The sequence below is a fragment of the Mustela lutreola genome, chromosome 3, assembly GCF_030435805.1.
Source record: "Mustela lutreola isolate mMusLut2 chromosome 3, mMusLut2.pri, whole genome shotgun sequence".
Lineage (NCBI taxonomy): Eukaryota > Metazoa > Chordata > Mammalia > Carnivora > Mustelidae > Mustela > Mustela lutreola.
The window spans coordinates 173,539,770-173,556,475 of record NC_081292.1 but is presented as its reverse complement, the minus strand read 5'-3'; the positions used below and the strand labels follow the sequence as shown (position 1 = coordinate 173,556,475).

The window sequence follows — 16,706 nt, the reverse complement described above, 5'->3', positions numbered from 1 at the left end:
AATTGCAGTTTGGGCAGTACAGGTTTTTGGTAGCGATCCAAACTGTACAGCCCTCTCCCCACTCCATGGGAATAAAAATCAAGCGTTTGTTGTTGTTTAAATATTTTATTTATTTATTTATTTGAGAGAGACAGACGAATCACAAGTAGGCAGAGAAGCAGCAGAGAGAGAGGGGGAAGCAGGCTCCCTGCTGAGCAGAGAGCCTGATGCGGGGCTCGATCCCAGGATCCTGAGATCATGACCTGAGCCGAAGGCAGAGGCTTTAACCCACTAAGCCACCCAGGCACCCCAAAAGTCAAGGGTTTTTAAAGACAAAAGGGAATGCCCATCTGTGTTGTTTATAAAAAAATTTTGATTGATGTTGGCAGAAAACTCATCTAAACAGAGTGTAAGTGGTCTCTAAGGCAACCACTGAGCAAAATCTCTTACTGTGGGAGGGTGCAAGTGTTCGGACTGGGTCCCTGGAAGTTTCACAGTGTGGCCCAGCTTGAAAGCTCCTGCCTCCACTGGTGAGAAAGCACACATGGCCCACCTCCTTAATGGTCTCCTGGCTCCATCTTAAAGCCCCTGGACATTGGCGACCACATCATTCCACCTTTCGCAAGTGCCAATTCCACATGACTGTAAGTGGACTAAACACCCCTGAATTGTTGACCTTGCAATGGTTACTTCTGTATCTTGTGAATTTCATCTCAATTTTTTAAAAAAATTGCTTTAAAAGTCCCATCACCCCCTGTGCCTGACATCACTTGCCTCAGAGAAGGAAGATTTCCTCCCCTGCTCTGAAGCCCTCTTGGATCTCTCCTGATTCTGACTCCTCCAGGATCTTCGTACATTAATTACGCCCCACCTACTGCCCTGCCTCATCTGCCAGCTTCCTAGCACTGGCCTTGTTAACGCTCTAGAAGTTTTCAAAAACTCCTCCCTTTGACTTGTTTCCCCACTTGGAGCACCGACCCGCTCTCTCCCTCCCTTCCGTGCCAAGTTTGCCAAAAAGGCAAGGCATACTGCTTATCCAAGCTCTCCCTTGCTGCCTGTAACAGCCCCCGCCCCCTGCCCTACCCTGCACACATACACCACCACTATCCTCCCTACAGCAAGATCCTAGAGTAAAATCTTGCCTCTTCTCCCAGGAAAGCCGTCTGATTTTCTGAAAAGCCATGATTTCTGCTCCATGTTCTTGTAATTGTTTATTACCTAAAGAGCTTGCAATGATGTTTCACAGAAAGGTTGGTTTTAAGCACTTCAGATTTCTATGATTGTCACTGGCCTGCTTTCATTTTATCTTTTTAAAAGGATTTTAGGAAATGCTCTGTTTGTTTTTAATCTAGCTCTTTGCAGAGCCTGGCAAGGAAGGAAGAATGGACAAAGGGGCAAGGAAAGGGAGTCTGCCTTGGAGACCCCTGCGGGCAGTGGGCAGTTGATCTGAAGGTTGGCGTGAGTGTGGGTGGAAATGATCTGAGAACCTGGGGGTCACTGAGGGTCAAGAGACAGACAAAAACTAGGACTCGTCAAATTGGACTTCGGCATAGTGACCTAGAGCTGTTACAAAGAAGCTATTCAGAGAATAACCCCAAAGAAAAGACAATAATTGCAAAGTGGTTTTCAAGGTCAGGAACAGAAAAGCTGACCTTTCAAAACTAACCTGGAGGGGGTCAGAAAAATAGGTTAAAGGTACAGAAAGTAAAGAGAGTCCAGAGAGAAAGGTCCAAGGCCAAGTCTGGACCAGGACGAGGCTTCCCCGTGCTCTGGGAGGAGGGGTCTGAGACCCTTTCAGGGTGTCCACGAGGCCAAAACTATCTTTCAATAATATTAAAATGTAATGTGTCTTTTACACTCTGTTGGAATTCGTACTCAAGATGCAAGACAAAGGTGAGAAAAACTGTTCTTGCCTTCACACAAATCAAAGCACAGACTTCGAGGCAGCAATCAAAGCCTCTTCACTGTCATCAAGCATTTGCAGGGGGTGGGGGGGAATGCCCATTTCACTTAGAATGTCCTTGATGAAGATGTGAAAAATTAAAATTTTATGAAATCTCAAAACCCTTGAGCACACATCTTTTTGACGTTCTCTGTGACAAAGCAGAGCTATGCATAAAGCACTTCCAATGCACCCCCAAGGTCAGGGGCTGACCTCAAGTAAACACAGGGCACAGTTGTTTGAGTCGTGCACTAGCTCACTTTTCATGGAACACCTTTTTTCCTTAAAACAATGACTGACAAACTACAGTTGTTCAGACTTGGCTATTCAGCAGGTATTTTCTCTCAAATGAATGAAGTCACCCTATCATGTCAAGTAAAACAACCAATAGTTTTTGTTATCAGAGATAAAATTTGAACTTCTCAGGAAAAATTCAAATTTTGGAAAACTTCTATCTTCCATTATGTACTTGACCTATTCACAAGACTTCAAGACTTTCCTGGTGAGACTAGTGGTGAAATTAACCACCAATGTGATTTTTTGTTAACGTATAATGAAATGTGTCAGCTTTGGGGAGCTCTGTATTACTCCAGTATTTTCCAAATGGCCAACGTGGGAAGTTATAAAAACCATTCATGGGTAGAAGATCCAAAATGTAAGACATATCAAGGGAAATCTAACAGAACAAGAGTTCATTGATAGGGTGTCAGATTCTTGCATTCAATTAACCTTTAAAAAATTTGCCATTTATCAAACGTAAAAGTATTTACAAGAAAAATATCCAAAATTATCTGAAATGGCTATTAAAGCACTCCTCTGTTTTCCAACTAAGTATCTGTTGAGGCTAAATTTTCTTCATACACTTCAACCAAAACAACACATTGCAACAGATTGCATGTAAAAGCAAGTGTGAAAATCCAGCCATCTTCCTTTAAGCCAGATATTAAGGAGATTTGTTAAAATGAAAACAGTGCTTCTCTTCCCACTACATTCTTTCTGCTTTGAAAAATGTAGTTACAGAAAAAAAGAAAAGAAAAGAAAAATGTAGTTACTTTTTGGAGTGCCTGGGTGGCTCAGTCAGTTAACCCTCTGCTTTCAGCTCAGGTCACATTGCTGGGATCCTGGGATCTAGCTCTGTGTGGGGCTCCCTGCTCAGCGGGGAGTCTGCTTCTCCCTCTCCTTCTGCCCCACCCTCCCCCCACTTGTGCTCACTCGCTTGCTCCCTCCCTCTTTCCCACAAATACAAAAAAAAATCTTCAAAAAAAAGAAAAATACAGTAACTTTTTATTTTAAAAGTGTTAATTTATGTTACCATGCAATGATTGATTTACTAATATTAAGTTCCTCAGTTTAAATTTAATGTGATAAATACCAATAGGATATAACCCAATAAACAAAAGCTCTTTAGGGTCCTCAGCATTCTCTATGACTATAAGGGAGCCCCGAGACCAAAAAGTCAAAAACCACTGGGTGAGGTAAAGCCACGCTGTTCTGTAAATAAAGCCACAAACACCCCATCCAGGGGACAAATCCTCCAGTGAGTCTGTAACTCTTTGGCAGGCAGAAAATGGGGCCAACTGCTGAAGAGAAAGCACCAGGAAAGCCAGCAGGGAGCTATTTTTGGACAGAAGGAACCAGGAGATCTCCACTAAAACCATGAACACCACCCTCCCAGCTCTTGCCTGCCACGAAGACATCAGTCACACACCCAGGGTCCACTGGCATGTCAGTTTGGTTTGGGGACATTGTACTGTCCTGCCCCCTAACATCGGGCCTTCATTCCGAACCCATCTAATACTCCCACAACTCAGACGGGTAAGCCGCCAACCCAGAACTGATTCTTAAAACCTAAGAGGAAGTCACAGAAGGAACGGGGCAAACCTCAGCATCAAACCAAAGCCCTAATCTCCTCAGACTTCAGGGCAGAAGATGAGTGCATTTATACCAACGCTGTCTTTGGAGCAGCCATGCAGAACGGAAAACCATGGGCAGAAAACAATCAAAGGGAGAGGAAAGCATGCCCACCAAATTCCAGAGTGAGGATTTTCTTCTTGCGGGCATAAAAATCTAGCCAGAACCTTCTTTTTATTATTGTACAAGCAGAAGTTTATCATTCCTATGGATCTAAGATACCGCGTGATGCCTATAGTTAATACAGTATCGTGTATTCAAAAGCGACTAAGAATGTAGATCTTAAAAATTCTCACCACCAGAAAAAAAAAATTGTAACTAAGTGACGTGATGAATGGTAACTAAACTTAGGAGGGTGATCATCTCACAACATACACCTCTATCAAACCTTTACCTTGTACTCTTAAAACTAATGCAATGTTATACGTCAAGTGTATCTCAATAAAAGCGGGGGGGGGGGGGGGGCGGGTAGACTGACTAAAACAAAGAACAGGGACGCCTGGGTGGCTCTGTTGATAGGTACCTGCCTTGGGCTCAGGTCATGCTCCCGGAGTCCTGGGATTGAGTCCTGCATCGGGCTCTCTGCCTGCCACTCGCCCTGCTTGTGCTCTCTCTTTCTCTCTGACAAATCAATAAATAAAATCTTTACCAAAAATAAAATAAAATAAAGAACAGTGGCCAGGCTATGTGTAAAGAGTCGCAGGGCACACCTATAGGGATTTTTTTTATTATTGTGTTATGTTAGTCACCACAAAAGGGATTTTCTCTTTCCTTGCCTTCCTTGGCTCCCTTGTACTCTGATTTTCTCAAAGTCTTCTCTACAAGAAGAGAGTCCCAGAGAGCTTAGTTCCCCCCACCACCGCCGCATGTAATGTATACCCCAAACCCCAAGTGGAAATTGTCGAATCTTCTAGGTCTCTCTGACTGCTGTTGGGGTCTGGCCTCCATGGCATGGCGCAGTATCCCCAGTGTCTCATCTCAGGGCCACCCCCAGACCCACAGGGTCCAGATCCACATTTTAACAAGATCCTCCCAGAATTTATGAGTATGTTAAGCCTGAAGAAGGGCTGCCCCCAAAAGTCATAAGGTCAAATCATTTGAAAAGTTTTTGACCTGACAGTGCCTGGTTTTCCTTACAGTGAACAGTGAACACTTAAGCAAAGATACTACACAAGCAGTAAGGCTCACTGTCACCGTGAATGTTCTACTAGAAGCAGTGCTGCCCCACGGAAGGAGCCCCCCAACAGAGGGGCAGAAATCTCCCTCCATTCTTGTCTTGCCTTTACCACAATCTAGTTCTTGGGCTGTGGACAAATAGCTTAAAGCTCTCTTAGACCTCTATTTCCTGGTGTTTAAAACAAAATAGGTAGGGAGTCCTTTCAAATTACCTTTCAGGGATTGGAGGCACCTGGGTGGCTCACTGGGTTAAGCCTCTGCCTTCAGCTCAGGTCATGATCTCAGGGTCCTGGGATTGAGTCCCCACATCGGCCTCTCTGCTCAGCGGGGAGCCTGCTTCCCCCTACCTCTCTGCCTCCCTCTCTGCCTACTTGTGATCTTTGTCTATCAAATAAATAGATAAAATTTTTTAAAAAAATAAAATTACCTTTCAGGGATGCCTACGTGGCTCAGTCGGTTAAGCGTCTGCCTTTGGCTCAGGTCATGACCCCAGGGTCCTTGCTCAGTGGGGAGTCTGCCCTTCCCTCTCCCTCTGTTCCTCCTCTCCTGCTCTTGTGTTTTCACTCTCTCTCAAATAAATAAATAAAATCTTAAAAAAAAAAAGTCACCTCTACTTTCAATTCTTTGACCCTGGAAATGTCACAAGGGATATAATCCTCACCCCAATATATTTGGGATGCCAACAAAAAGGCTTCTGTAACTGTCTACTAGCAGGAGGAGATACAGTTCAACCTTCTGGAAAATGCTGACACCAAACAGAACCATGGTAAGACATCTTTCCTTTGGGACATAAATTTACAATTATTTCTCTAAATAATTTAAAATAGATTCAAATATGCTGTCCTGTTTTTGTGTAGGCAATGATATGATCATCCTGTTTTACAACATGAGAGGCAGCAATGGCTTTTTAAATTTTTAAATTTTTATTTTTTTAAAGATTGTATTCATTCATTTGAGAGAGAGAGCACAAGCATGGGAAGAGCAGAGAGAGGGAGAAGCAGACTCCCCAGCTGAGCAGGAAGCAGGGAACCCCACTCAGGCCTGGATTCCACAGCCCTGAAATTATGACCTGAGCCGAAGTCAGATGCTTAACTGACTGAGCCACCCAGCTGCCCCAGCAATGGCTTTTTAATTATATTAGTGCCAAGAATTATAATTCAGACAAGAGTCAGTGAAATTCTAGACAGGCTTATCCTTGATCACTGAAAACACAACTGGGATGCACTCACATTATGATCTCTGTGCTTAATATGTTTCTAATAATTATGATTCTATTTTTATTATCCATAAAAGTACTTTCATCTCAGAGATCCACAAGGCAGTTTCTGCAAGGAAAATCTGCAGGACAGATTGCCCATCCCTTATTAGCAAATAAATGTATCTCAGGCCTGTTCATTTTGGCATTAAGTCCTAAGCATCTATTCTCCAACTCAAAAATGTTTAATGAGCACTATTCTGAAGCTATTTATTCAGTCAAGAAAAAGCCCTCCCTCCTTTAGAACAATTTCTTAGAACAAAGTGTCTCTTTTCTCCGTAAGGCCACTAACCACTGCTTCCTCCAGTAGGTTCCATCCACTGTTTCACTCTGACCCTCCCCTGCTGTGGTTTGTTTCCTACTTACGGGGGAGCGCCCCCCACAGTGCTGGCAGCCTGTGGGGACCTGACCCTGCCACGCACTGAACAGAACTAGCAGCGAGCAGCTCCACGGCTTGCTTGCCAGCGGCTGTTTTGATGCCGAGAAGCATACAGCAAATGCCCTTCCTCTGATTCTTTGATGGGCTTCCTTGTCTACCCAATGTCCCTCCTCATTTCTTTCTCAAAAACCTGCCAGGTCACAGGCTTTTTGCAAAGCCTCATTAGGGCCTTTACACTTACACTGACGGTGGTGGGAAAACGAGCTCTCAGAGACGTGATGAGCCAAAGAATATGACATCTTCTTCTGCCCCCTGGCACAGTGCTCTTCCTAACCCGAAGAGGAGTTTGCTGACAGTTTCCAACCCACAGGAGGATGGCATCAAAGGGGCCACTGGTTCAAATTATTCTAACCGATTTCTTTTTGAATTGAGAAGAAAAGGCTTGGCAACATGGCTTGAAATGTTCCCGTGGGGTTACTACAATGTTCTAGGTCACACCATCTGTGGGAAGGCTTTAGATCAGAGACTAGTTTCCAACTCATTAGTTTATGAAACCAAATTCACCATGTCCTTCCCATGCTCCCGTAACCAAATATATAATTCAAATTATAATATGTAACTCGAAACTCAGAGATTTGATTTTCTGCCCTATTCTTGTTCTTTTATTTATTTTATTCATTCAACTCATAGGCAGTTTTGGAGCACCCCCCCACACCACCACCATGCCGAAAGCCCCCTGCTGAGCTGTTACAATGATACAGATGGAACAAACAGGCTCTAAAAGCACAGAGCTCACCATCTGAGACTCCACTGGGAAGCTCTCTATGATCCCATCTCTGAGTAAGGTATTTCTCTGAGCCTCCAAAAGGCATCTGCAGATCCCTCCCATGGCACACATCACCCCACGCTTGAATCCACGATTCATCCAGCACCCTGCATCTTAGCTGACCAAGTGTGTCCTTGCCAGTGCCTGGCGTGGGACCAGGCACAGGACGGGTAATAACTCTGCAGGCCAGTGCATGCAAATAGTAACACACATAAAGAAATATAAGCAGAAATCAAAGGTCAGGCGTCTCATTAGAAAACTAAAATGTTGCCAGGCTTGAGAGAGGGAGCTTGTAGCAGGAGGTATGGACAGCTTTCCGAAGGAAGAAGGTTTGGGGCTGACCCTGGAATAAAGTTAGGAAGGTGGGCGGGCAGGAGGCACAGGGCTGGAGTAGGGTGGTGTAGTAGCTAAGCATTCCAGATGGTGGGAACAGCATGAGCAAAACCACAGGGAGTTGAGGGAGGAAGCAGGGGGACACTTGGCTAGTGAGGGGAGCCACGGTTCAAGCTGGAAAGGATGTTCACGCACACAGATCAGGGCAGACTCATCCCTTTGCCCTGCGAATGAGATTGGAAACAAGCAAACTTCAGAAATGGGAACTTGCTGGGAGCCCTAATAAAGAGGCACATCTTTGGAAATAGGAAAAAAAAATAAGGAGGGTGTTGATATAAGGCAGACTGGCTCCTGGAAGGGTAGTGTCCCCTACCCAGGCCACAGGGGCTCTAGAACAAGAACAGAGGGTGTTATCAAACCAGGGACAAAGCGACCAGTTAAGGTCAGTGACTTATTCCCAATAAACCAACCCTAACCAGAAGAACTCGGCTGTGAAAATACTAGGACTTACTAGAGCTTGAGCCTTCAACTCCCAGGAGTAGGGAGGGAGGTAACAGAAGGTTGGGAACTTTCAGGAACCTGACATGTTCCTACTTCTCCCGTGGACAGGCCCACATCTAGAGACAGAATTAAGATTAAGACACAGGCTCCAAAGGGGCTTGGGAATGGCTCTCAGACACAAAGCCAGCTTACCTCTCTCTCAAAACAAAGTCTGAGTAGGTAGCACCTGTATCCAACTCAAACAGCCTCAGGATAATAGATTCCGAAGACAAGAGCTAGAGAGAATCCTGAGGAACCTTCTAAGGATGGAGGCCCGATCCTTATCAATACAGACCTGGGCTAACACACAGGAGAACGCTGAGTAGGTATGGAAACATTATATCACCTATCAGCATTTCTCTTTATTAATTCCACATGACCTTAAAATTATGAACAATGAAGTCCTTGAATAAAAAGATGTTGTATATTGCTTTAGAGAAGCAGCAAAAGTAGGGAGATGGTAAGCTCTGATCCTGAGACTCTACTTACAGAATGATAGTCTACAATCTACTTCCGCCAAATCACCTGGCTGCCAATGAAGGATGTCATAATCTGAGTGAGGGTCTTGGAATATGACCCTTTTTGTCAGGGCCTCAAGCAAATCTTAGGCAAACTAAAATTTTAAAACTATTCCTTTGTGGGCAAGGAACACAAATCGGCAGAAAGGAGGCAATGGTGAATCTGAGAAAAAATAGAATCTCATGATGATAAATTTAATGTGTCAATTCGGCTGAATCATGGTGCCTAGCTATTTGGTCAAACAATATTCTGGATGCTTCTGTGAGGGTATTTTTGGATGAGATTTACATTTAAATCCATGGACTTTGAGGAAAGAAGCTTACTCCTGTAGCGAGGGTGGGCCTCACCCAAACAGTTGAAGGCTTAAGTAGCATGAGAGGCTGACCTCCCCTGAGCAAGAGAGAACTCTGCAGCAGATGGCCTGCAGACGTCATTCCCCAACATCAGCAGCAGACCCTTTTGCACGAGAGCTGAAGCTCTTTCCTGAATCTCCTGCTCACTGGCCTCCCACTCAGATGTTGACGACACCAAGACTCCACAATGATGGAATTATAGTAAGTCAATCCCTTAAACTAAATCTTAATTCAAAAATATATAGGATAGGATAGGTTATGCTTTGGTTCTGTTTCTCTGGAGAATCCTAATACATAACTCCTGTTCTTGAAAGACAGGGTCCATGAATCCTAAGTGGATCTTAAGAAGGCTTAAGGTCCACACCAGCAAAGCGCCCTGAAACTTACCATTAGGATAATGAGGGAGTCATCAAATAAACAGCAGCCAAATTTGGTGACAAAATTCAAAGAGAAGTAGTGACTACAGTCAACTTTTTATTTTTTATTTTATTTATTTAATTTTTAAAAAATGTTTGGGGGGGCAAGGAGAAGAAAAGATCAGAATCAACCCTCGTTAATAAAAGCAGTTTTCAAAAAACAGAGCTCCTTCCCGTGTTACAGTAAATATACAAAAAGACTTTCCCAGGGGTGCCTGGATGGCTCAGTCAGTTTAGCATCCCACTCTTGATTTCAGCTCAGGTCAAGATCTCAGGGTCATGGATCGAGCCCACATCAGACTCCATGCTCAGTGGGGAATCTGCTTCACTCTCTCTCTCTGTCTCTTTCTCCACCTCCTTCTTCCTCTCCCCCTGCTTGCACATGTGCGTGCTCTCTCTATTTTTCTCTAAAATAAATAAAGAAATCTTAAAAAAAAAAAAAAGGAGAGAGAGAGACTTTCTGAGGACAGCGTGCTCTCTAAGAGCACCAAGGTAGAGCTTTATGGCAAACCACCTGTCAGCTTGGAATTGTAAAATCACCTCTAGCCAAAGTCCATCTGCAAGGAAATACCTCCATGACCCAATGAGAGTAGTATGGGAATCACAGACTTGCTCTTATTTTGACGGATGATCTAATAAAAAGATATAAAAGTAATTAGAAACAATCGCATTAAACCACCAAGTAGAGCTCTTTTTGTTTTGAACTACGGCCTGGCTTCTTGCCTTGGCGGAAAGACTGCACTATGTCACTTCTAAGTTGAGGAAACAGTACAAAGAAGGAAACCTGAGAGCGACAGTCTTTTATGGCTACTGAACTGTTTACAAGTCACCGGACAGCCACTGACAACCATCACAAAAAGCGCTGGGACAGCCCAATTTCCCTTCCTAATCCTGCCACAGGTAGTACAACTCCTGCCATGTTTTTGTGAATGGGAGGACTGGTTTCCAGATGGTTCTCTCCAAGATAACAATGTGGCAAGTCTGTACTGGGACATGGTAATTGCAGCCTAACCATTCGCTTAGCATCACTGGGGGTAATTATTGTGGCTTGGGTAAGACGACTGGCCACAATTTCCTGCAGTTCACTGAAGGTAAATGCAGGCTTTGAGAGAAGCAACAACAACAGAGGTTTCACACCTGGTGTGGGATGGGGGGGCAGAGGAGGGAGGCGGGGCACTCAGAGCTCTTCAAAAGAGCCAGCACCCATAATGAAGCTGTACCTCCTTTTAAGTGACCTGCTAAAATTAGCATGGATTCTTCAGGAAGGCTCTTGAGACCTTTCTGCACAAAAAACAAAGCACTTTGGCAAGATTTGCGAAGTTACCTGCCAGGCACTAAATGCTTCAGCTGCCTTTTCAGTGAATTAATTCTACACCAGCAGGCAAAGCCTCTAGGGGAGAGGGGTCACACAGATGACACCCATGCGGAGGAAGAGGGTAAACCAGCAACATGCATGTTCTAAGAAAACATAGTGGGGCGCCTAGGTCGCTCTGTCGGTTGAGTGTCTGACTCTCGTTTTCGGCTCAGGTCCTGATCTCAGTGTTGTGAGATCGAGCCCCACATTGGGCTTTGCGCTGAGCCTACTAGAGCCTGCTTAAGATTTTCTCTTTTCCTCTCCCTCTGCCACTGCCCGCCATACATGCATGCACTGTTTCCCCCTCTCTCTCCGTCTCCAAAAAACAAAAACAAATACAAACAAAACAAGTCATGGTGACTTCTGTATGGGTAAGAAGTCTCCCCAGATGATTCATCCACCGTAAGAGAAAGCCCACAAGGAAACAACCACTGGGTCAGTCCCAGATTCCGAGAACAGCCCTCCCTTCCCCATCTCAGCCATTTCTTGTCCACCACTCTTGTCTTTCTCAGGGCTAGTGAGGCCTGAGGACTGTTCACTCGGAATAATAAGGATGAATCTGGGGAACACCGATGTGTCTCCTCTTCACACTTGGAAGGTTTGATGCTCTTCCAGCGGGGGCCGTTAGCGTTCCTCAGGCTTATCCGCTTCCTCTCGTCTGGAAGGTCCTTATCAGATGAGCTCCCCCACTGCTTCCTCATCTTCTCTCAGCTTCTATAACCTCCTCTGCCTCGACTGTCACAGCAGAACACTTAAGATCCTTTACTTCTTTTTTTCTACCCATGAACTGATAAATGAAGCTTCCCCTCAGGAAAGAGAGAAAACGGCCCAAGTTGCTGGGCAAGATGGAAGACAACGGGATTCAGGGCGCAGGCTTGGCTTTATACAAGAAATCCCCGGCTCTGTCTCCTGGCTCCATGTCAGGCCCCATCCCCTGCCCGGGGGGTTTCATTCTGGCTTTGGTTTACATTCGTGTTCCTTTTCAAAGATTTAGCAGAAATTATTGTTCTGTAACTCCCTTAGGGCATTCTGCCCCCTGCAGAGAATATCTCACTGGAAAATGGTATATTTATGCCTCCACAAATAGTACACCTAACACATCAAGACCATGGGTCTTCCAAAATGACCTAAGCAACACCTGAAAGTATGTCCCAACACCTCTCTGTCCGTCACCCCCCGCCTCCCCTCACTGCACCAAGTTCATACCACTATTACCAAATGCGTCGACATTACCCTAAGGAAGTTTCTCCAAAGAAAGTTCACCGGCACCACCTGTAAAACTGATCTAAAACTGGGGCACCTGGGTGGTTCAGTCAGTTGAGAATATGCCTTTGGCTCAGGTCATGATCTTGGGGTCCTGGGATCAAGCCCCATGTCAGGCTCTCTGCTGAGCAGGGAGTCTGCTTGTCCCTCTCCCTCTGCCTCTCCCCCTGTGTCTCCTCTGGCTCCTGTTCACTCTCTCTCAAATTAAAAAATATATATTTTTTAAAATATTGGCCTAAAACAAACTACGCTCTTTTGGGACCTGGGGGACCCACTTCACTTTGCATGAACTCCAGTGGACAAATGTGTGGAACAGGGAGAGGTTCATGGAGGCAAGTGGCAAGAGGAATAGATGTGCCCTAATGGAACAGGCTCCCTCATAAGGGGTGAGTCTCCCTTTCCTGGGATGCTGGGCAGAACCCAAGTACACCGCAGAAGCTGTTTTAACAGAGCCCTGTACCGGGGACGTGGGTCTCAATGACCACAGTCCCATGCTGATCTGCCTCTCAGACCCCTGTCACTCAGCAGAGAACAAGGAGGAGGAACTTGTCCTTCTGCCCCTGCCCCATGGCCTGTATGACCTGAGCCATAAAGAAGAAGGGGCACAGGACTCTGGCCCACCATAGCATTGAGGACGCTGGTCCGCAGAGGTCAAAAATAACATGAGCCTTCCTGACTCTGCCTCTTCTCTTCTCTGTTCCTTCTTATTCTTTTCTCTTGCTTCTGTAACTTTGTTATCAGTGCTAGAGAAATGCTAAGTCTGAGGAGTGGGTGACGTAACAACCAGAAAGTAAATGCCTCTGCTATTGTTCTGGATTCTTCCACCAGACAGCAGGACTGTTCTTCTCAAAACATCTCTACTTCACCCAAAGCAAAATCTAGCACTGCCCCCGACATGTTATCATGACTTTATACGTTACACAGAGACTGGATATCCATAGGCTGCTCACTAATGTATAACTGAAACCAGAAATTTGTAGGGATTTTTCAGCAAATTCACTAGTTCCCTCCCCTTTCATTCTTGATAGATAGATAGATATAGATAGGTATCAATATACAGGTATAGACACATATTTACGTAAATATAACTTTTAAAAGCTAGCAGGTGTCCCCTTACCTCGGATGGCTTCGTGGTACATTTTCCTTTTCCAGAACACTCCAGGTCATTTGCATGGCTCTCCCCTGATACACAGGTGCTGGCCTTCACCACCAGAGTTAAGCGCAAAGCCACAATAGATTTAGTCACAGAATCATTCACAAAACCTAAGGACGGGGGTGGGGACAAAAGAAAATGTAAAGTAAAACTTTACCAACATTCGTTCCACAAGACGATGAGTTTATTTTCCGCAGCATTCAAGTCAGACAAACAAAACAAAATGTAATGCTAGGCCAAGAAATAAAGTGTGTGACTAGTGGCCATTCAGACCTCTGGCCTTTCAAGAAAGATCAAGCAACATGAGAAATACCTAAGGCCCAAGGAGAGACCAGGCGCTCAGTCATGGCATTAGATGCTGCTGTTGTGCTCCTGCCCATCTCTTCCAGGGGCCATTTTGTCTCTTAATTCTAACCTCCCATTAGCGTCTTAGAATTTACTAGTTTTGAGCCCATCTTCTCCCAGAGGCCACCTGCCCACACCTCCTGACTCTTCCTCATCCTGGCTACTTTGGATGGTTACAAGCACTAAATATCTCCCAAGACCACCCCCCGTGCCAGCCTGCCCGAGTGGCTCTCAGTGTCCTGACAGGTGGATAAGCAGGACAGGAACACATTCAATGATGGGCTTATGGATACCTAGCATCATTTGTCATCAGCCTGACTACACGGAATCAATTAAGTTATGTGATTTAACCATCTAATAAAACAGGGCCAATCACAGTTGAAGATTGATCGAACCATCCCTGATGTGTCATATTAATCCCCAAATGATCTTGCAACTGGTGCAGCTACTTGTACATAGGAGGTAACAATAAATGTAGAAAAAAACATAGCCTCCAACAGGAATGAAGAAATAATACTGCAAGTATCTTGCATCAATAATATGATGCTTTCCCTAGGAGAGTGTCTCTTTTTTTCTAACAAGAATATTCATTTATTTATGTCTAAGTTTTCATTTCTAAATGAACAACCTACCATTAACATTTCCATTATCCAGGAGACAGACTCCTGCTTTGCCCATAAAAGGTGCTTAAGACAAGGTGGTAACAGTGATTCTAGACATCCATGACTCTCTGAGCCCCAATTTTCTCTTGCATTGGGGAAAGAAAATAACCGCAAAATAGGGTGACCATAGAATTTATCCTCCAAACTAGGACTCTTTTCCAATCAAAATGGGAGAGCTTTCATGATTGCAAGTGGACACAGGCATAAACTGAGACTGTCTCAAATAATGGGACAAAATGGTCACCCTCCTCCTCTGGCCCGAGGAGTGCCCAGAGATCAGGAATCTGCAACATGTCAAGTACTCCATTAACATTGGGGTTGTTTTTAACAGGCAGATGACAGACTCAAAACAGCAATGTAAGATTTAATTCAACCCACAAGTTTTAAGGTTATGATGGATATTAAAGCAAGTCACAGCAAAGGAGAGACACCTCTCAGCTTCTGTTTGTAACCAGGAGACAAACGTCTCTTGGTGCCTCGGTAAAGACAGGTTCCACAGGTCTCACAAACAGTGGTATTTCACACCCATAGGGAACTAGTGGTTTTCTTCCTAAGATGTCCTACTGAAAACTTGATCATTCGCTGGCTTTGGGACAGAAGGAAAGCATGGTTCCGGCAAAGGCACTTCCCTCTACAGAGGGAAGTACTTCCTCTGTCATGGCTCCGCACTCTGTGGACGCCTTAAGCCATCTCCCAGCTGCCTTTGCTCATGTCTGGCTCACCCCAGCTCTGTAAACAGTTGCCTGGAATACCCCTTCCTCTCCCAACATTATAGCTCTGATCTCACCTTATTCCTGAGTTTTTCCTCAACAGTCCACCCCCTCCAAGCTCTGCCATGTCCACCTGTGCCCGAGTACACACTCCCGTGTACAGGTCCCTGGTTTTTCTCTGTCTCAGATGCTTTCTTATCTACCCACCTTTACTGAAGCTTCCTTAATGGCAAGGGACAAAGTCTTAGAGAAATGGTTGGTAGGAAGGCAAGAGACGGGTATGTATATGACCTGGGAAAACTTTCTAAAATGTCCTGCCATCCAACATGTCAACTTTAAAAAAAAAGAGCAATCACTCAAATGCATAAATTCCTGTTTACTAATAATAGTTTTTTTATCAACTTATGAGTAAAGTTATACTTTAAAGTATAAAGTTATACTTACGAGTAAATTATAGGAAAATGGAGCCTAGTACAATGGTGGGACGCTACCAGAGGTCTTATCATAAAAGACCTTTTTACACATAAAATAATGGAGGAAAAATATCAGAATTTATAGAAGTGTCTTCTGTGATTTTGCTTTGGTCTCTGGTTTCATATTAAATTGTTGTTAAAAACTATATCACGTGCCTACTTACTAAACATTTAAATCACAAAATGCTATGTAAGAGCACCTGGGTGGCTCAGTCGGTTAAGCGTCTGCCTGTGGCTCAGGTCATGACCCCAAGGTCCTGGGATGGGGGCCCATGTCAGGCTCTCTGCTAAGTGGGGAGTCTGCTTCTCCCTCTCCCTCTGCTCCTCCCCTTGCTATTGCTCCCTTGCTCACTTTCTCTCTCTCTCTCTCTCTGTCAAATAAATAGACAAAATCTTTTTTTTTAAATTGCTATATAGGGGCACCTGGGTGGCCCAGTGGGTTAAAGCCTCTGCCTTCGGCTCAGGTTGTGATCCCAGGATCGAGCCCCAAATCAGGCTCTCTGCTCAGCAGGGAGCCTGCTTCCCTTCCTCTCTCTCTGCCTACTTGTGATCTCTCTCTGTCAAATAAATAAATAAAATCTTTTTTTAAAAATGCTCTATGATTCTGTAGAAGAGGCCTCCCTCTGAAGGTTATTTTAAAAATTCTACTCAACTATTGAATTTACTTAGCCAGTAGTAATCCAAATGAATGCGTAGTTAAAAATATACATGGTATGGTTTGCTAGATTGTTTGCTTCCATTTCCTCAAGAACATTTACTGAGCTCACGTCCACAAACCAGGCACTCACTTAGATCTCCAGGTTACAAAGATGGCGCAGTCTTTGTTTCTACCACACCAAACTTTGAGTCAAGAGCAGTGATCCTTAACCAGTTTTGAAACCAGAAGCTTCATAATTTTGCAGGGGCTTTTTCCAAGTACATACTGCCAGGCTGCAACACAAGTGCCTTAGAATCAATGATCCAGGATGGTCCTCTGGCAGGCACGTTTTTTAAAGGATTCCCTGAGTAATTCAAACATCGCTTCCAGTTAAGAACCACTGGCCTGGTAGAAAAACCAATCTAAGGAACATAAATAATATTATATCATGTGGAATTAGAGGCACGCATTTGAGCCTCT

The 16,706-nt window shown here is 44.5% G+C and overlaps 1 protein-coding gene across 1 annotated transcript in view; it reads right to left on the bottom strand.

Annotated features, from left to right (window-relative positions):
* Positions 1–16,706, bottom strand: part of DNER (delta/notch like EGF repeat containing) — a 315,989-nt gene that overhangs the window by 126,662 nt on the left and 172,621 nt on the right. The window contains exon 5 of the mRNA XM_059167803.1: positions 13,364–13,509. Coding sequence (XP_059023786.1) covers positions 13,364–13,509 — 146 coding nt within the window. The remainder of the gene's footprint in view (positions 1–13,363; positions 13,510–16,706) is intronic.